Raw genomic sequence first — 20,799 nt, forward strand, 5'->3', positions numbered from 1 at the left:
TTAGATCCAGTGGAACGATGTTCAGGGTAATGAAGGGACGGGCAGTGAATGCAATGGCCACATACCCAGACTCTTTTCGTACTTGCATTTGAATCAAATAAGCAAGTAAATCCACACTGTGTGTCAATAATAGATCCAAATATTCAGAATCACAAAGCTTTATTTTAATTAGTGCAAGAATAATAAAGCATTTCCACAGTGCTTGGTGTGACAACCAGTTAATCAGCATCTTCAGCTGCCGCTCGAGTTGTGTGTGATAGGATGGGGCAAGCATCCCCATGGATGGAATGGGGTGCATCCGCCTGCTCTGTGAGACATTGGAAACATTGCTCTCTGCTCAGTAAAGTTTCAGAATTCCTCTTTCTGACAGGAGTTTTATTTAATCCATTTTCTCCTTTCAATTGGAAACTATCCTGAAGATTGATCAATCTTGGGAGTTGGCTATCGGGGAATACGGACCAAATGCGGGCAATTGGGACTAGCTTCAGGGTTTAAAAAAAAAAGAGCAGCATGGACAAGTTGGGCTGAAGGGCCTGTTTCCACGCTGTAAACCTCTACGACTCTAAACCTCAGGCTCTGTGACTGTGTCTCGAGTTAGCATTCTAACCAGAGAATCCCGACCTGTCTGGCATTAACTCTTTCTGTGGAGATGCCGGCGTTGGACTGGGGTAAACACAGTAAGAAGTTTAACAACATCAGGTTAAAGTCCAACAGGTTTATTTGGTAGCAAAAGCCACACAAGCTTTCGGAGCTGCAAGCCCCTTCTTCAGGTGAGTGGGAATTCTGTTCACAAACAGAGCATATAAAGACACAAACTCAATTTACATGAATAATGGTTGGAATGCGAATACTTACAACTAATCAAGTCTTTAAGAAACAAAACAACGTGAGTGGAGAGAGCATCAAGACAGGCTAAAAAGATGTGTATTGTCTCCAGACAAGACAGCCAGTGAAACTCTGTGGGGGTTACAAATAGTGTGACATGAACCCAATATCCCGGTTGAGGCTGTCCTCGTGTGTGCGGAACTTGGCTATCAGTCTCTGCTCAGCGACTCTGCGTCGTCGTGTGTCGCGAAGGCCGCCTTGGAGAACGCTTACCCGAATATAAGCGGTCACGGGCATTCGGCCTCTGATATTCGGGTAAGCATTCTCCAAGGCGGCCTTCGCGACATACGACGGCGCAGAGTCACTGAGCAGAAACTGATAGCCAAGTTCCGCACACACGAGGACGGCCTCAACCGGGATATTGGGTTCATGTCACACTATTTGTAACCCCCACAGAGTTTCACTGGCTGTCTTGTCTGGAGACAATACACATCTTTTTAGCCTGTCTTGATGCTCTCTCCACTCACGTTGTTTTGTTTCTTAAAGACTTGATTAGTTGTAAGTGTTCGCATTCCAACCATTATTCATGTAAATTGAGTTTGTGTCTTTATATGCTCTGTTTGTGAACAGAATTCCCACTCACCTGAAGAAGGGGCTTGCAGCTCCGAAAGCTTGTGTGGCTTTTGCTACCAAATAAACCTGTTGGACTTTAACCTGGTGTTGTTAAGCTTCTTACTGTGATTAATTCTTTCACCCGGGGAAGCATCTATCCTCAGCAGTCCTCTGGGAGAAAGGCTTCTCCCTCCTGATTGATCATTATGCAGTGACTCATGCTGGAAAGTTTGAGGTTGTGCGCGTGTAAAGCCTGGGGACAGTGTGTATGTGTAAAGAATTGGAGTCAGCTATGATCAGTGCTCCCTCTAAACTGTGCAGCCGCCCACAAGTTAGCCACTTTACATTAATTACTTTGTGTAAAAAAAGCTTAGAGGCAATGCACTTCAATAAAGAGGGAGATGAGGTTTGTGAGATCTCCACAGTTTAATGCCTCATTAACTTTTCCAAACTTCCGGGAATGACCGCAGCAGAATACCACGAAACATTAGTAAATATGCAAACTGAGCATGTAATTGGTATTGAGTCGCAACACAGAGGATTGTGAGGTGTACTTTTTGGTAGGAAGATTAAGAAGGCTGAGAACTCCCTGGGAAATGAAGCTAAAAAGTTTATTTTTATTAGTGCCACAAATAGGTTTACATTAACACTGCAGTGAAGTTACTGTGAAAATGCAGGCTGTAAATGAGGTAGAGAGCCTGCAGGAATCTGGAGTACAGATACATCAATCACTTAAAAAAAAAAAACCTGACACAGGTTAATTGTTTTTATAAAGCAAAAGAATACAGTTGAAAAGCAGAGAAATTATGTTAAATTTGTAGAGAGCCTGAGTTATATCTCACTGGTCTCCTAATGTATTATAAGCAAAGATACAGATACGTTCAAGAAAATGTAAACATGATTCCCGAAAGTAATACCAGAATTGAAAGGAAGCACTGCCTCAGAATGTGGTGGAGACAGGTTCAAATGAAAGGAGATTAATCTATTGTCTAAAAAGGAGTAATGTGCAGCATTACTGGGAGAAAGTGGTAGAATGGCACTAAGTGAATTGCTCATTGGGAGAGCCAGTAGAGATATGATGGGCCAAATGGACTCGTCTATGCTCTAAAAGTCCTGTAATTATATGATACAAACAGTATAAGAGGTAGGTGAGGTGGTGACCAGATAGAGGTGGTTAAGATTATGAAATGGTTTGATTTGGTTGATATAGAGGAAGTGTTCCCACTTTTCAAACAGTTCAAATGAGACGCCATCAATATAGGAGAATCATAGGAAGACAAGAAATAGGAGCAGGAGTAGGCCATTTGACCCTGGAACCAGCGCTGCCATTCTAATATATCACTGCTGATCTGCCGCAATGCCAGTTCCCCACGATATCCCATATCCCTTGATATCGTCAGTGTATAGAAATCTATTGGTCGCTGCTTTGAATACACTGTGACTGAAGTTCCACAGACCTCTGGGGCAGAGAATTCCAAAGATTCACCAGCTTCTGACTGAAGACATTCTTCTTCTCAGTCCTAAATGGCCGACCTCTTATTCTGAGACTAACCCCTGGTTTTAGAATCTCTAGCCAGGGAAATGTCATTTCTGCATCTACCCTGCTGAGCCCTTTAAGAATGTGGTATACCTCAGTAAGATCAATTCTCATTCTTCTGAATTGTGGAAAATGTGGGCCCAGTTTCCTCTCGCTTTCCTCATAGGACAATCCTCCCATTTCAGGGATCAGTTGGTGAACCTGGGCTGCAGCACTCCCTCGATGGTATGTAAATACCTCCTTGGGTAAGGAGACCAAAACTGCACACAATACACCAGATGCAGTCTGACCAAGGCTGTTTACAATTCCAGCAAGACTTCCTTACCTCTGTACTGAGAGTGGATATATCCAAGGGTTTGCCCATAAGAACATAAGAAATAGGAGCAGGAGTAGGCCATCTAGCCCCTCGAGCCTGCCCCGCCATTCAATAAGATCATGGCTGATCTGAAGTGGATCAGTTCCACTTACCCGCCTGATCCCTATAACCCCTAATTCCCTTACCGATCAGGAATCCATCTATCCGTGATTTAAACATATTCAATGAGGTAGCCTCCACCACTTCAGTGGGCAGAGAATTCCAGAGATTCACCACCCTCTGAGAGAAGAAGTTCCTCCTCAACTCTGTCCTAAACTGACCCCCCTTTATTTTGAGGCTGTGCCCTCTAGTTCTAGTTTCCTTTCTAAGTGGAAAGAATCTCTCCATCTCTACCCTATCCAGCCCCTTCATTATCTTATAGGCCTCTATAAGATCCCCCCTCAGCCTTCTAAATTCCAATGAATACAACTGAGTCTATATGGGTTGAACTGAGAAATAAGAAGGGGGAAAGCACTTTGATGGGATTGTACTACAGGCCCCCAAATAGTCAGCAGGAAATTGAGGAGCAAATATGTAAGGAGATTACAGATAGCTCCAAGAAAAATAGGATGGTAATAGTAGGGGACTTTAACTTTCCCAACATTGACTGGGACAGCTATAGCATTAGGGGCTTGGATGGAAAGGGATTTGTTGAGTGTATTCAGGAGAAATTTCTCATTCAGTATGTGGATGGCCCGACTATAAAGGGGCAAAACTTGACCACCTCTTCAGAAATAAGGAAGGGCAGGTGACAGAAGTGTTAGTGATTTGATTTGATTTATTATTGTCACATGTATTAACGTATAGTGAAAAGTATTGTTTCTTGCGCGCTATACAGACAAAGCATACCATTCATAGGGAAGGAAACGAGCGAGTACAGAATGTAGTGTTACAGTCTTAGCTAGGGTGTAGAGAAAGATCAACTCAGTGCAAGGTAGGTCCATTCAAAAGTCTGACAGCAGCAGGGAAGAAGCCGCTCATGAGTCGGTTGGTACGTGACCTTTTGTATCTTTTTCCCGACGGAAGAAGATGGAAGAGAGAATGTTCGTGGGGTCCTTAATTATGCTGGCTGCTTTGCCAAGGCAGTGGGAATTGTAGACAGTCAATGGATGGGAGGCTGGTTTGCGTGATGGATTGGGCTACATTCATAACCTTTTGTAGTTTCTTGCGGTGTTAGGCAGAGTAGGAGCCATACCAAGCTGTGATACAAACAGAAAGAATAGTGAGGGAACACTTTGGGACTAGTGACCATAATTCCATTAGTTTTAAGATAGCTATGGAGAATGATAGATCTGGCCCAAAAGTTAAAATTTTAAATTGGGGCGAGGCCAATTTTGATGGTATCAGGCAGGAGCTTTCAAAAGTTGATTGGGGGAGTGTGTTGGCAGGCAAAGGAATGTCTGGTAAGTGGGAGGCTTCAGAATTCAGGGTAAGCACATTCCTTTTAGAGTGAAGGGCAAGGCTGGTAGAAGTAGGGAACCCTGGATGACTCGGGATATTGAAGCCCTGGTCAAGAGGAAGAAGGAGGCACATGCCATGCATAGGTAGCTGGGATCAAGTGGATTCCTTGAAAAGTATAGGGGGTGTAGGAGTAGAGTTAAGAGAGAAATCAGGAGGGCAAAAAGGGGACACGAGATTGCTTTGGCAGATAAGGCAAAGGAGAATCCAAAGAGCTTCTACAAATTCATAAAGGGCAAAAGAGTAGCAAGGGAGAAAGTAGGGCCTCTTAAGGATCAACAAGGTCATCTATGTGCGGATGCACAAGAGATGGGTGAGATCCCAAATGAATATTTCTCATCAGTATTTACTGTTGAGAAAGGCATGGATATTAGGGAACTTAGGGAAATAAATAGTGATGTCTTGAGGAGTGTACATATACAGAGAAGGAGGTGCTGAAGTCTTAAAGCGCATCAAGGTATATTAAATCTCTGGGACCTGATGAAGTGTATCCCAGGACATTGTGGGAGGCTAGGGAGGAAATTGCGGGTCCCCTAGCAGAGATATTTGAATCATCAAGAACAACAGGGGAGGTGCCTGAAGATTGGAGGGTGGCAAATGTTGTGCCTTTGTTTAAGAAGGGCTGCAGGGAAAAGCCTGGGAACTACAGGCTAATGAGCTTCACATCTGTAGTGGGTACGTGGTTGGAAGATATTCTGAGAGACAGGATCTACAGGCATTTAGAGAGGCCAGGACTGACTAGGAACAGTCGGCATGGCTTTGTGAGTGGAAAATTATGTTTGACAAATTTGATTTGAGTTTTTTGAAGGGGTAACCAAGAAGGTAGATGAGGGCAGTGCAGTTGATGTTGTCTGCATGGACTGAGCAAGGCCTTTGACAAGGTAGGTTGTTGTATAAGGTTAAATCTCACAGGATCCAGGGTGAGGTAGCCAAATGGATACAAAATTGGCTTCTTGACAGAAGCCAGAGGGTGGTTGTAGAGAGTTGTTTTTCAAACTGGAGGCCTGTGACCAGCGGTGTGCCTCGGGGATCGGTGCTGGGACCACTGTTATTTGTCATTTATATTAATGATTTGGATGAGAATTTAGGAGGCATGGTTAGTAAGTTTGCAGATGACACCAAGATTGGTGGCATAGTGGACAGTGAAGAAGGTTATCTAGGATTGCAAAGGAATCTTGATCAATTGGGCCAGTGGGCTGACGAATGGCAGATGGAGATTAATTTAGATAAATGTGAGGTGATGCATTTTGGTAGATTGAACCAGAGCAGGACTTACTCAGTTAATGGTAGGGCATTGGGGAGAGTTATAGAACAAAGACATCCAGGGGTATAGGTTCATAGCTCCTTGAAAGTGGAGTTGTAGGTAGATAGAGTAGTGAAGAAGGCATTCGGCATGCTTGGTTTCATTGGTCAGAACATTGAATACAGGAGTTGGAATGTCTTGTTGAAGTTGTACAAGACGTTGGTAAGGCCACACTTGGAATACTGTGTACAGTTCTGGTCACCCTATTATAGAAAGGATATTATTAAACTAGAAAGAGTGCAGAAAAGATTTACTAGGATGCTACCAGGACTTGATAGCTTGAGTTATAAGGAGAGGCTGGATAGACTGGGACTTTTTTCTCTGGAGCGTAGGAGGCTGAGGGTGATCTTATAGAGGTCTATAAAATAATGAGGGGCACAGATCAGCTGGATAGTCAACATCTTTTCCCAAAGGTGGGGGAGTCTAAAACTAGAGGGCATAGGTTTAAGGTGAGAGGGGAGAGATACAAAAGTGTCCAGAGGGGCAATTTTTTCACTCAGAGGGTGGTGAGTGTCTGGAACAAGCTGCCAGAGGTAGTAGTAGAGGCGGGTACAATTTTGTCTTTTAAAAAACATTTAGGCAGTTACATGGGTAAGATGGGTATAGAGGGATATGGGCCAAGTGCAGGTAATTGGGACCAGCTTCGTGGTTAAAAAAGGGGCAGCATGGATAAGTTGGGCCGAAGAGCCTGTTTCTATGCTGTGAACCTCTGAGTCTATGTGGTCCATGATAATTTTCTAGTTTTATTTGGGAGATCATGGTTGGAGAAGATAAAGCTTAACTGGAATGCTGTCAACAGATTGGTCGATGCCAAAACAGACCTACAGCACCTTCTGGATAATTACAAGAGTGTACTCGAAGAGACACTTGGCTCAATGAAGGGAGTTCAAATGAAACTCAAGATAAAGCTTAATAGTCAACTAAAAAGTCTCAAAGCAAGAGCGGTGCTATATGCAATTCATCCCACGGTCGAGGGAGAATTAGTACAACTTGTTAACATTGGTGTGTTCGAGCCAATTATAATGAGTGACTGGGCTACTCCCATTGTGCCTGTCAAGAAACCAGATGGTTCTGTTTGTATTTGTGTTGATTTTAAAACAATCATAAATCCGGTGCTGTGCGCTGATCGATATCCACTTCCTTTAGTTGAAGATTTGTTTGCTGGATTATCAGGTGGACAGAAATTCAGCAAGATTGATCTTTCACCAGCATAATTACTGATGAATGTAGCTGCTGAATCTCAACCATTGCTTACCATCGTTACTCATAAAGGTCTTTTTGTTATAAATGATTGCCTTTTGGAATAACATCTGCACCAGCCCGATTCCAAAGGTCAATGGATCAGATTTCAAGTGGTCTCTCTGGCGTATAATGTTACCTGGATGATATTCTAATTACACGGTCCAGTGAACAGGAGCACTTGAATAATTCAGAAGCAACATTGGAACGTCTTCATTTACATGGTCAGAGTATTGAGGAAGAAAAGTCTGAACTTTTCCAGATGTCAGTCCAGTATTTGGGTCACATTATTGATAGTAAAGGGCCACATAAAGCAACTGAAAAGATGGACGCTATTTTAGAAGCACTATATTTGACAAATGTGATGCAATTGAGATCGTTACTGAGATTAATAAATTATTATGGCAAATTTATTCCTAACTTAGTTACATTATTGAAGCCATTGTGTAATTTAGTATATGTGAAACAATCATGGGGCTGGACAGCAGAATGTGAGAAAGCATATACAGATGTCAAAGATGCTTTGCAGAAGTCTGAAGTATTGGTTCGTTTTTAATCCTAAGCTACCATTACTGCTTGCTTGCAGCACTTCACATTATGGAGTAGGGGCAGCAGTTTCACATATTATGCCTTCAGGAGAAGAATGACCAGTTGCTTTTGCTTCTCATAGTGCTGAATCTATGTTCAGCTAGAAAAAGGAGCATTGAGTCTAATTTTTGGCACAAAGTTTTCATCATTATTTATATGGTCATCATTTCACATTATTGACTGATCGTTGACCCTTTACTGTTTTTGGGCCGTATAAAGGCACAAAGTCGTTAGCTGCTAGCCAATTGCAATCAGTGACCTTATCTACACACTCCTACAATATAAAGCATCATCAGTCAGAGTGCTATGCTAATGCTGATGCATTATCATGCTTACCTTTACCTGTTCAGCAGATATCACCAACTAGTTTTGCTAATATTCATCATTTTTCGCTAGTTGATCATTTGCCTGTGACAGCTTCTCAAGTTTGAAAGGAACGAAAGCTGGGCTGCATCGTCCGCATCCTGATTTAAAACCATGTGTGTCAAGAAGGCTTGAATTGACTGTCCAAGGTGGGTGTCTATTGTGGGGAATCCAAGTGATCATTCTTCCTCTGTCTGCGTGGAAAAGTTCCTGAACAACAACAGGAGGGACATCCTGGTATAGTCCCGATGAGGGAACTAACTCAGTTATTTTTGGTGGCCGGGTCAGGGTGCTCAGATTGAAGGAAAAATGGGACAATGTCAATCCTGTGCACCATTAATCAATATGCCACTCTTTACATCCTTGGGTGTGGCCTAAAATGACATGGCAACAAAGACTATTTCCTCGGGTGAATGGAGCAGTAACTAGGGGGCATAGCTATAGGGTTCATGGTGAGAGATATAGGAAGGATGTCCGAGGTAGGCTTTTTACTCCGAGAGTGGTTGGGGTGTGGAATGGACTGCCTGCGGGGATAGTGGAGTCAGAAACTTTAGGAACATTTAAGAAGCTATTGGATAGGCACATGGAGCACTTCGGGATGATAGGGAGGAAATAGCTTGATCTGGGTTTCAGACAAAGCTCGGCACAACATCGTGGGCCGAAGGGCCTGTTCTGTGCTGTACTGTTCTATGTTCTAACAATTGAATGTAGATTTTACTGGTCCGTTTGAGGGTTACATGTTCTCGGTCATAACTGATGCACACTCAAATTGGCCAGAAGTTATCATGAAATGTATTACATCTGTAGAAACCATTGAAAAACTTGACAAAATATTTGCAAGATTTGGTAAACCAGAACAGATTGTTAGCGAAGGTGATTCACACTTTACTTCACAAGGGTTTGAGGATTATCTCAAAGTAAATCGCATTCAGTATATAAAATCAACATTTGTACAATCCTTCAAATATTCTTTCAAAGCTTCAAGACAGCAAGGTTCTTTATCATGTTGTGTGAATGGCTTTTTGGCACCTTATAGAAACACTGCTCAATGTGACTACCCAAAGTTCACCTGCATTACTCTCTTAAAGAGAAAGTTAAGAACTATGTTTGATTTGTTACCTCCAGAACTTCAGAGATAGATGCTGGAATTCTGCCGCCCCGTCTGCCATGGAATTGGAGAGAGCGAGGGGCGGATAATGGAAATGTCCGTTGACCTCGGGCAGGATTTTCCGGTCTTGGGTCGAGCGAGACTGTAAAATCCCGCCCAGAGTGTCAACAACATTCATTCCAGCGAGGAGATTGAGTGTTAGAGTGGAATTCTACCCCGAGTGATAAATGGGCAACAGCCATAGTTAGAGCAAAAACAGGTCCAGTTTCTTACACGGTTCAAACTGAAGATGAACTAGTTTGGCAACGCCGTGCTGACCAATTGTTAGCATCTCAAAGTGATTTCTATAATCATCTCCAGAAATACCAACTTCCTTAGTCCCTCGTGTTGTGAACACTGCTACAGAAGACTTAGAATCTGAGTTGCTTCGTGATAGTGTCTATGCTACAATACCACACAAGAATGATGCAGAATTAGTTCCAAGAAGTCTGCTGAAGTTCCAAATCATACTTCTAGGATCAGCTCAGCCAAATTCCAGAACAGCGCATATAATCAAAGAGGACTTGACGTCCTCATGATTGACTTTCTTATTGACTGTGTATAATGATTAATGAGGCTTCGCACTGTGTCTAGAGTATTATCGATCCTGTGTATAATATCGTAGTAATTTGTTGTCATGACCACAGAAGTAAAGAAGGAGCGATGTCATACATTTAAAAGTTGCTTTCAGAGCTGTGATGGTGATGTCAGTAAGGTGTTGCTCTTGGGTTTTACTCTCGGGTTTACTTGAAGGGCATCCTGAGGGCGGGTGGGGGTGATGATGAGGCAGAGGTCATGGTACATGTTGGTACTAATGACATAGGTCGAAAGAGGGATGAGATCTTGCATCAAGAATTTATAGTTGGGCAATAGAATAAGGAGCAGGACCTCTCAGGTTGTAATCTCAGGATTACTCCCAGTGTCACGTGCTAGCAAGCACAGAAATAGGAAGATAATGCAGGTGAATGTGTGGCTTAAGAGTTGGTGCAGGAGGGAGGGTTTTAGATTCCTGGATCACTGGGACCGTTCCTGGGGAAGGTGGGATCTGTACCAGCGGGACGGTCTACATCTGAACCAGAGTGGGACTAACATCCTTGCTGGAGGTTTGCTGGTGCTGTAGGGAGGAGTTTAAACTATTTTGGTAGGCGGAGGAGATACAGATTGTTAGCAGAATAAGGACACAGCATCGTACAGTAAAGCAATCATGTCGGAGTGCAGCTGTATTAAGTTTCAAGGGAGTAAGGAAGGCCAGGCTGGATGGCATCTACTTTAATGCCAGGAGTATTGCAGGTAAAACGGATGAGTTAAGGGTGAGGATTGATATGTGGAATTGTGATACAGTAGCCATCACAGGGACGTGGTTGAGAAAGGGGCAGGATTGGCAGCTCAACATTCTGGGATATAGAATCATCAGTCGAGACAGGGGAGGGGGTAAAAGAGGAAGAAGCATTGCATTGTTCGTTAAGGAGTCAGTTACTGCAGTGAGAAGAGATGATATCTTGGAGTGGGCATCGGATGAAGCTTTGTGGATAGGAAGCGGCAGCTACATTTGCTAGGTGGCTTTTAATGTTGAGAAAATTAAACGACCTAAGATAATTGCCGATTATTGTTTATACACACCTCTGCGGATTGTGCATGTACTTGTCCTCAATTTCCCGCTGACTCTCTGAGGGTCTGTATTAAGGAGGGATGTACTTGCATTGGAGGCACATGAGAGAAGGTTCATTAGGTTGATTCCTGGGATGAGGGATTGTTTTATGAGGAAAGGCTGAGCCTATACTCTTCGGAGTTTAGAAGAATGAGAGGTCATCTTATTCAACCACTTAAATTCTGAGGGGGCTTGAGAGGGTATTCCCCCTTCTGGGCAAATCTAGAACTAAAAAAATAATCTCCAATTTACGATGGAGTTGAAGAGGAATTTCTTCTCACTGAGGGTCATTAGACTTTGTAATAAATTCTCCTCCACAGAGAGCAGTGGAGGGAGAGAGTCCAGCATAGTGGCGGGGGGGGGGGGGAAGCAGTGGCTACAGACAAATCAGCCATGATCTAATTGAATAGCTCAGCAGGCTCAAGGGGCCAAATGGCCTATTCCTCCTCTTTCTTGTCATCTTATTATTTTAACATGAATGGAAGGCTACACTGATAGGTTTAGATAATGTACAGTGGGAGGAGGTTGTTGTGGAGCAGAAACTCCAGCACAGACCAGCTGGGCCTGTTTCTGAGCTGTAAACCTGTTCTAACGTTTGCTGTTACTTGGGCGAGGCGCCAGGTCCTGACTGCTGCCTGAGAAATGGTTCCAGCAAATAGAGAATCACCGGGGACATGGAAAAAATAGCCCATTACCCGCAGGAAGGAAAAGCTAAACAATGAACTGATTTAAAGATATTAGTTTGGAGGGATTATCTCCAGTTGTTCACTGGAGTGTGAAAATGCTGCCGATAGTTTCTCTGTGTCTCTGCTATACCGAGAAACCTGGCCTGTATTGTGGGTAATGATATGCCATGGAAGGGTCGGCTGTAAGTTTGTACCTATGAATTGCCCGGGGAATGTTTCTTAACCTCAGCTGCACAATGCAGTCTGATGGGCATGTTGGAGGGAACAGGGCCAGGGTAGCATGTTGGGGAACGTGGTGGAGTCAGCAATGGGGTGAAGTTGGGAGAGGAGTGGGTATTGATGTTGGAGTTGCAAGATGGGATAGGAATAGGTTGGGTGAGGATGGGATGAATGTTTGGGTTGGGGTGGGTGGACTGGCAGGTGGTAACTGAGGTGTGTGTGACTGGCTTGACATGTGACTGCATCGTGCTGACATTCGCTTCTGTTTTTTTGGTGGACAGGTATCTACAGTTCCCTGGTTGCAGAAGACGATGAAGATTTTGATCCAATCCCAAAGGGCTCATTACCACTTTCTGCCACTTTGGATCTAAGCTCTGACTCCAGTAACACCAGCCCCACGTTACTGTCCACAGGAGCAAGCGGAGATTCAGAAGACGCCTTGCAGGGACTTGCAGACACTCTGGCAGTTAAGGGACAGACTGATGGACATGAGCAGCCTGTCAGGGTAGGTGGGGGAGAGTAAACCCCAAAATGCATCTGGATAGTGTGTCCCCCTCCACCGGGAGGGTGTAGGCAGCCTGCAAATCAGGCTCAAGGACCCAGCAAGCTCTGAAAGAAGCTTTTAGCCTGTTATTGGCAGAGCAAAGACACGGAGATTGATGCCTGAGGAAAAATGAATTCCCTTCAAGCATTGTCTGTTTTTCTTGTTTTTTTATTGCAGTGTGACTTACTGTTTCTAACTATATTCAGGGACCTCCACTCACTATGTGATCCTCGGGGTTAATATGAAACTCTCGCTGTGACACATTCACTGTGTGACTGTAGGATTTGCGCAATGTGGATTGATGATGATGTAAAAGTGACAAAATAAACTCTTGCCAGCAGCTGTAGCTGATGGGATGGAATGTGTTGCAAAGTCGGGTGGGGCAGGTTAGTTGTTGCTGAGTTGAGATTGCCTCGGCTGGTGTAAATCCTTGTCACTCAGTCCCCTCCTAAAACTGGCAGTGTTTTATCTCAGGCTAGGATGCTGTGGATCACGGCCAGAGCAGGTAGGTAGCAGTGAGATTTTAATTGTCTCTTTTTGAATCAAGACACAGATATTAAACTGAATTATTGTGGAAAAACCTCAGGAATGATGAGACTGCCAAACAGACGGAGATTCCTGCCAGTAAAAATGGAAAAGGAGTAAGCAAGGTCGGGTAATTGTCACACTCTGAACTCGCACTGTGCCAGGGATCCCTGTGCTGACTCACCCTGAATGTTCTTCACTCCATTCCACTTGACAGTGAAGTCCACACGGTCTGTTTTATTAACTGTGCTTTGTTCCTAATCTTACCCAATTCAACATTCCCAAAGGGACATATTAAACTTATGTTGCTAGTTGTAAAGTTTCTCCTGTCAGTTGCTAAAGTTATATTGCTAGTTCTAGTTATGTTGTAATTAAGCTGCTATTCGTTTTCCTGCCTTTTCAATAAGAAGCTTCAGTGCTTTCTCATTCCAGGGCTTCTTGCAAGAGGACCACTTTCCAGGTGTTTACACAGAGCCCAGCTGTTCACATCTGTTATTGTGCTTACGACAACATGCATTACATAGAGCTGTAACACAGGCAAATGTCCTCAAGGAGTGATTATGACAGGAACTGTCTTTGGGCATAACATAACACAAGGAATTGGAGCAGAAGAGCACATGGCTCTCCCACCATTCAATATGATTGTAGCTGATCTTAGACTTCAACTCCCATTTTCTTGCCAACTCCCCATATCCCATAATGCCCCGACAGACCAAAGATCTCTCCATGCCAGCTTTAAATATATTAAATGATGGAGCGCTCTCAGTTCTCTGGTGTAGAGAATTCCAAAGTTGCACAACCCTTTGTTGAAGAAATTTCTTCTCATCTCGATCCTAAATGATCCCACCCTCCCCCAGGGGAAACAATCTCTCAGCATCCACCCTATCAAACCCTTTCAGTATCTTGAATGTTCCAATGACATCATCTCTCATTCTACTAAAAGCCAGTGAATGTAATTGTAATTCACTCAGCCTCACAACATAGGACAGCCCTCTCTGCCCAGGGGCCAATCTAATGATCCTTCACTGTACCTCCCCCCACCACACAGTGTAAGTATTTCCTCCTTTAAATGTGGATGCCATCTCTTGTTGCACTGACATGGTGTCAGTCATCAGCGTGGGGCTGTTTTGTCCTTTATGCTGTCCAGCATCTTGAGTGTTGTTGGAGCTGCACCCATCCAGGTAAGTGGAGAGTATTCCAACACAGTCCTGACTTGTACCTTGAGGATGGGTGGACAGACTTTGAGGAGTTGAGAGGTGAGTTACTTGCCACAGGATTCCTTGTCTCTGTGCACCCAAGTCTCTCTGAATATTTGCACCTTTTAAAAGGTATTCTGCATTTTTATTCTTATAACCAAAGAAAATAACCTGACACTTCACCGCGTCATTCTTTATCTGTTATCTTGTTACCCACTCATTTAATCTGTCTATCTATTTGGGGCGGCACGGTAGCACAGTGGTTAGCACTGCTGCTTCACAGCTCCAGGGACCTGGGTTCGATTCCCGGCTTGGGTCACTGTCTGTGTGGAGTTTGCACGTTCTCCCTGTGTCTGCGTGGGTTTCCTCCGGGTGCTCCGGTTTCCTCCCACAGTCCAAAGGTTAGGTTGATTGGCCAAGCTAAAAAAAAATTGCCCTTAGTGTTCTGAGAAGTAAGTGTAGGTTAGAGGGATTAGTGGATAAATATGTAGGGATATGGGGGTAGGGCCTGGGTGGGATTGTGGTCAGTGCAGACTCGATGGGCCGAATGGCCTCTTTCTGTACTGTAGGGTTTCTATGATGATTCTATGATTCTCTTTGCAGCCTCTTGGTGTCCTCCTCACAGCTTGCATTTCCCTACCTAGCTTTGTATCATCAGCAAACTTTGATGCATTTCTACAAACTGTTTGTGTCACAGTTCCATCCACACAATGCGTGTTGTGTTCTGGAGTTATTCCCAGTACTTTTTGTTGTTATCTCAGATTTCCAGCATTCTCAGTATTTTGCTTTATGATATTATGGACGGGGTTTACTCTGATCTAACAGCAACACTTCACAGGGACAAATCCAGCACTAACGCTGCTTTTGGGACTACTATATTTAACTCACTGTCAGCAATTCTCTGGGCTGGTGTTTACGGTCTGGCATTGGTGCGACAGTTATCAGTGTGGGGTTAGAGTCACATGTAGGACTGATCAGGGGGATTGACAGATTCCTTTTGCTAAAGGATACTAATGATTCAGCCAAAAACAACCTGTTTGCTAAATCTGGTATCGTGGATGGGATTAGAACTCGTTACTCTAGTGTCAGAGCAATGAGGGAACTCTGTCTATTTGTTCAGCCTCAGAGTATTAGTCTGACAGACATCATAATAGCCAGTTCAGATCACACTTGGTGATAGGATCCTCCCATTTACCCCAGGGGTGGAAAGACTAACAAGACAAGGGAATAAACAATGAATGATACGACACTAAGAAGCTCAGAGGACCAGAGAGACCTCGGGGTGCATGTCCAAAGATCCCTGAAGGCAGCAGGACAGTTAGAGAAGGTGGTTAAGAAATGGTTTTGAAGGCATTATGGATACTTGCCTTTATTAGATGAGGAATAGAATATAAGAGCAGGGAGGTTATGAGGGAAATGTATAAAATGCTGGTTTGGCCACAGAGTACTGTGTGCAGTTCTGGTCGCCACATTATAGGAAGGGTGTGATTGCACTGGAGGGGGTGCAGAGGAGATTCACCAGGATGCTGCCTGGGATGGAGCATTCCAACTATGTAGGGAGACTGGTTAGGCTGGGGTTGTTTTCCTTGGAGCAGGAAAGGTTGAGGGCGGGATTGAGGTGTTGAAGCTTATGAGGGACATAGATAGGGTGGATAGGAAGAAACCGTTCCCGTTAGAACAAAGAAAATTACAGCGCAGGAACAGGCCCTTCGGCCCTCAAGTCTGCACCGACTGAACTAAAACCCCCTACCCTTCCGGGGACCATATCCCTCTATTCCCATCCTATTCATGTATTTGTCAAGACGCCCCTTAAAAGTCACTACTGTATCTGCTTCCACTACCTCCCCCGGCAATGAGTTCCAGGCACTCAACACTCTCTGTGTAAAAAATCTGCCTCGTGCATCTCCTTTAAACCTTGCCCCTCGCACCTTAAACCTGTGCCGCCTAATAATTGACTCTTCCATCCTGGGAAAAAGCTTCTGACTATCCACTCTGTCCATGCCACTCATAATCTTGTAGACTTCTATCAGGTCGCCCCTCAACCTCCGTCGTTCCAGTGAGAACAAACCTCTCCTCATAGCTAATGCCCTCCATACCAGGCAACATCCTGGTAAATCTTTTTTGTACCCTCTCCAAAGCCTCCACATCCTTCTGGTAGTGTGGCGACCAAAATTGAACACTATATTCCAAGTGCGGCCTAACTAAGGTTCTATAAAGCAGCAACATAACTTGCCAATTTTTAAACTCAATGCCCCGGTCAATGAAGGCAAGCATGCTGTATGCTTTCTTGACTACCTTCTCCACCTGCATTGCCACTTTCAGTGACCTGTGTACCTGTACACCCAGATCCCCTTGCCTATCAATACACTTAAGGGTTCTGCCATTTACTGTATATTTCGTATCTGTATTAGACCTTCCAAAATGCATTACCTGACATTTGTCCGGAGTAAACTCCATCTGCCATCTCTCTGCCCACGTCTCCAACTGATCTATATCCTGCTGTATCCTCTGATGGTCCTCATCGCTATCTGCAAATCCACCAACCTTTGTGTCATCTGCAAACTTACTAATCAGACCAGTTACATTTTCCTCCAAATCATTTATTTATATATATATATTACAAACAGCAAAGGTCCCAGCACTGATCCCTGAGGAACACCACTTGTCGCAGCCCTCCATTCAGAAACGCACCCTTCCACTGCTACCCTCTGTCTTCTTTGACCGAGCCAGTTTTGTATCCACCTTGCCAGCTCACCTCTGATCCCATGCGACTTCACCTTCTGCACCAGTCTGCCATGAGGGACCTTGTCAAAGGCCTTACTGAAGTCCATGTAGACAACATCCACTGCCCTACCCTCATCAATCATCTTCGTCACTTCCTCGAAAAACGCGATCAAGCTCGTGAGACACGACCTCCCCTTCACAAAACCATGTTCCTCTCACTAATATGTCCACTTATTTCCAAGTCGGAATAAATCCTGTCTCGAAGAATCCTCTCCAATAATTTCCCTACCACTGATGTAAGACTCACCGGCCTGTAATTACCTGGATTATTCTTGCTACCCTTCTTAAACAAAGGAACAACATTGGCTATTCTCCAATCCTCTGGGACCTTTGCTGTAGCCAGTGAGGATACAAAGATTTCTCTCAAGGCCCAAGCAATTTCCTCCCTTGCCTCTCTCAGTATTCTGGGGTATATCCCATCAGGCCCTGGGGACTTGTCTACCTTAATGTTTTTCAAGAACCCCAATACCTCCTTTTTGATCTCAACATGACTCAAACTATCTACACATCCTTTCCCAGACTCATCATCCACCAAGTCCTTCTCTTTGGTGAATACTGATGCAAAATACTCATTTAATACCTCGCCCATTTCCTCTGGCTCCACGCATAGATTCCCTCCCTTGTCCTTGAGTGGGCCAACCCTCTCGCTCTTTATATATGTATAAAAAGCTTTGGGATTTTCCTCAATCCTGCTGGCCAATGCTTTTTCATGACACCTTTTAGTCCTCCTTACTCCTTGCTTAAGTTTCTTTCTACTTTCCTTGTATTCCACACTTGCTTCGTGTGTTCCCAGCCTCCGAGCCTTGACAAATGCTTCCTTTTTCTCTTTGACTAGGCTCACAATATCTCTCGTTATCCAAGGTTCCCAAAACTTGCCATACTTATCCTTCATCCTTACAGGAATGTGCCGGTCCTGAATCCCTATCAACTTACACTTGAAAGCCTCCCACATGCCAGATGTTGATTTGCCCTCAAACATCTGCCCCCAATCTACATTCTTAAGTTCCTGCCTAATATTGTTGTAATAAGCCTTCCCCCAATTTAGCACCTTAACTTGAGGACTACACTTATCTTTATCCATCAGTATCTTAAAGCTTACTGAATTGTGGTCACTGTTCCCGAACTGCTCCCCTACTGAAACGTCGACCATCTGGCCAGGCTCATTCCCCAATACCAGGTCCAGTATGGCCCCTTCCCTAGTTGGACTATCTACATACTGTTTCAGGAAGCCCTCCTGGATGCTCCTTACAAACTCTATCCCATCCACGCCCCTAGCACTAAGTGAGTCCCAGTCAATATAGGGAAAATTAAAATCTCCCACCACAACAACCCTGTTACTTTTACACCGTGCCAAAACCTGCCTACACATCTGTTCCTCTATCTCCCGCTGGCAGTTGGGTGGCCTATAGTAAACCCCCAACATTGTGACTACACCTTTCCTATTCCTGAGCTCTACCCATATTGGCTCGCTGTATGAGCCCTCCGAGGTGTCCTCCCGGAGTACAGCTGTGATATTCTCCTTAACCAGTAGTGCAACTCCCCCACCCCTTTTACATCCCCCTTTATCCCGCCTGAAAGATCTGTATCCTGGAATGTTAAGCTGCCAATCCTGTCCTTCCCTTAACCAAGTCTCTGTAATGGCAACAACATCATAGTTTCTAGTACTAATCCAAGCTCTAAGTTAATCTGCCTTACCTGTTACACTTCTCGCATTGAAACAAATGCACTTCAGCCCACCAGACCCTCTCTGATTGGCAATCCCACCCTGCCTGCTGTTTCTCTGAGTCTTACTGGCCCTACTCTCTGGTTCCCCTTCAGCTAATTCACCTTTGCTTTGGTTCCCACCCCCCTGTCAAACTAGTTTAAATCCTCCCGTGTGACACTAGCAAACCTCCCGGCCGGAATATTTGTGCCTTTCCAGTTTAGATGCAACCCGTCCTTCTTGTACAGGTCCCACCTGCCCCGGAAGAGACCCCAATGGTCCAGATATCTGAAACCCTCCCTCCTACACCAGCTGTTTAGCCATGGGTTGAGCTGTACTATCTGCCTATTCCTAGCCTCACTGACACGTGGCACAGGGAGTAATCCTGAGATTACAACCCCAGAGGTCCTGCTTTTTAACTTTCTACCTAACTCCCTAAACTGCTGCTGCAGGACCTCATCGCTCTTCCGACCTATGTCATTAGTACCAATATGTACCACGACCTCCGGCTGTTCATCCTTTCCCTTCAGAATGCTTTCTGTCCGTTCAGAGCCTTCCTGGATCCCAGCACCAGGGAGGCAGCATCCCATCCTGGAGTCTCTTTCACATCCACAGAAATGCCTATCTGCACTCCTAACTATAGAGTCCCCTATAACTATTGTTTTTGTTCTTCCCTGCTTAACAACAGAGCCACTGCTTTGGCTGCTGCTGCTGGTATCCCCTTTGGCCAATTTCCCCCAATAGTATCCAAAACAGTATACATGTTAGAGAGGGGGATGACCCCAGGGGATTCCTGCACTGACTGCCTGACCCTTCTGGCGGTCACCCATCCATCTGCCTGCACCTTGGGTGTGACCACGTCTCTAAAGCTCCTATCTATGATGCTTTCCGCCTCCTTCATGTTCCTAAGTGCATCCGACTGCTGCTCCAACCTATCCATGCGTTCTGTAAGGAGCTGCAATTGGGTGCACTTCCTGCAGACATAGTCGTCCGAGACCCTGGAAGCGTCACGGATCTCCCACATCCCACAAGTGCAGCACTGAACCCCACTGACCGACATTTCGAGCACCAATTAAATTATTTGGAAAAATGTATAAAATTCTTACCTTCACTTTTACCGTCTCACAGTGGCCTTTTGTTTTGGTTTGAGGAGGGGGGAGGGTGGGAAACACTAATGTCGTGTTTCAGGCTTCCCGCTCCTTGACACCCAGATCTTCCACTTCCCACTTGGTAAATGCTGCTGGTCAGACTTCTCCCAGAATGCACCAGTGAAGTCCCTCGGCTGCCTCTACCAGATGAGGGGTCAATAACCAGGGGGCAGAGATTTAAGATCAGGGGCAGGAGGTTTAGGGGGGATTTGAGGAAAAACCTTTTCACCCAGGTTGCTGGGAATCTGGAACTCGCTGCCTGAAAAGGGTGGGAGAGGCAGGAACCCTCACAACATTTAAGAAGCATTTAAATGAACACTTGAAATTCCACAGTATACACGGCTACAGAGCAACTGCTGGAAAATGGGATGAGAACAGTTGGGGGTTGATGACTGTGCAGACACGATGGGCAAAAGGTCCTCTTCCTATGCTATAAAACTCTCTGATTCTATGATACTAGGCACCCTCGGAGGAAAGTACTCACACTTGGCTGTGACCAACCCATGTGATCAATTGGAATCCAAATATAGACACCAATATATTTTTATAATTTATCACTTTCTGGTTTCTCAACCCGGAGCCGGGATAATGTGGCAGAAGTTTGTTCCCATGTGGAAGGCAGCTCAGTGGATCACATCCTTCCCCCGTCATCCCTAATCTCTTCAAATGGGCAAACTGATGAGCAGTTTGTCCTCTCCCTAACCATGAGCCACTCACCGGTTACAACTCTGAAATCCCAGGGCCAAGAACAAACCCTGGAGCGTGGGCAACTGAGATAGCTCACACCTCAAATAGAGGCATATCCTTCTGCTCCTCTCTCACACAATCATTCACTCGGTTGTTTCACACACACACTGTCGTACACGCTCACTCGCTCTCGCACACTCACTCTCGCAAGCTGTAGATGGACGAATCTGCAG

The 20,799-nt window shown here is 44.7% G+C and overlaps 1 protein-coding gene across 1 annotated transcript in view; it reads left to right on the forward strand.

Moving 5' to 3' along the window:
- The window catches only part of kxd1 (KxDL motif containing 1), a 34,099-nt gene extending 21,232 nt beyond the window's left edge, over positions 1 to 12,867 (forward strand). Inside the window, exon 5 of the mRNA XM_078198493.1 lies at positions 12,262 to 12,867. Within this exon, the coding sequence (XP_078054619.1) occupies positions 12,262 to 12,503 (242 nt within the window). The 3' untranslated portion in view covers positions 12,504 to 12,867. The remainder of the gene's footprint in view (positions 1 to 12,261) is intronic.
- Positions 12,868 to 20,799: the final 7,932 nt, after the last annotated feature.

The sequence above is a fragment of the Mustelus asterias genome, chromosome 26 (assembly GCF_964213995.1).
Source record: "Mustelus asterias chromosome 26, sMusAst1.hap1.1, whole genome shotgun sequence".
Classification (NCBI taxonomy): domain Eukaryota; kingdom Metazoa; phylum Chordata; class Chondrichthyes; order Carcharhiniformes; family Triakidae; genus Mustelus; species Mustelus asterias.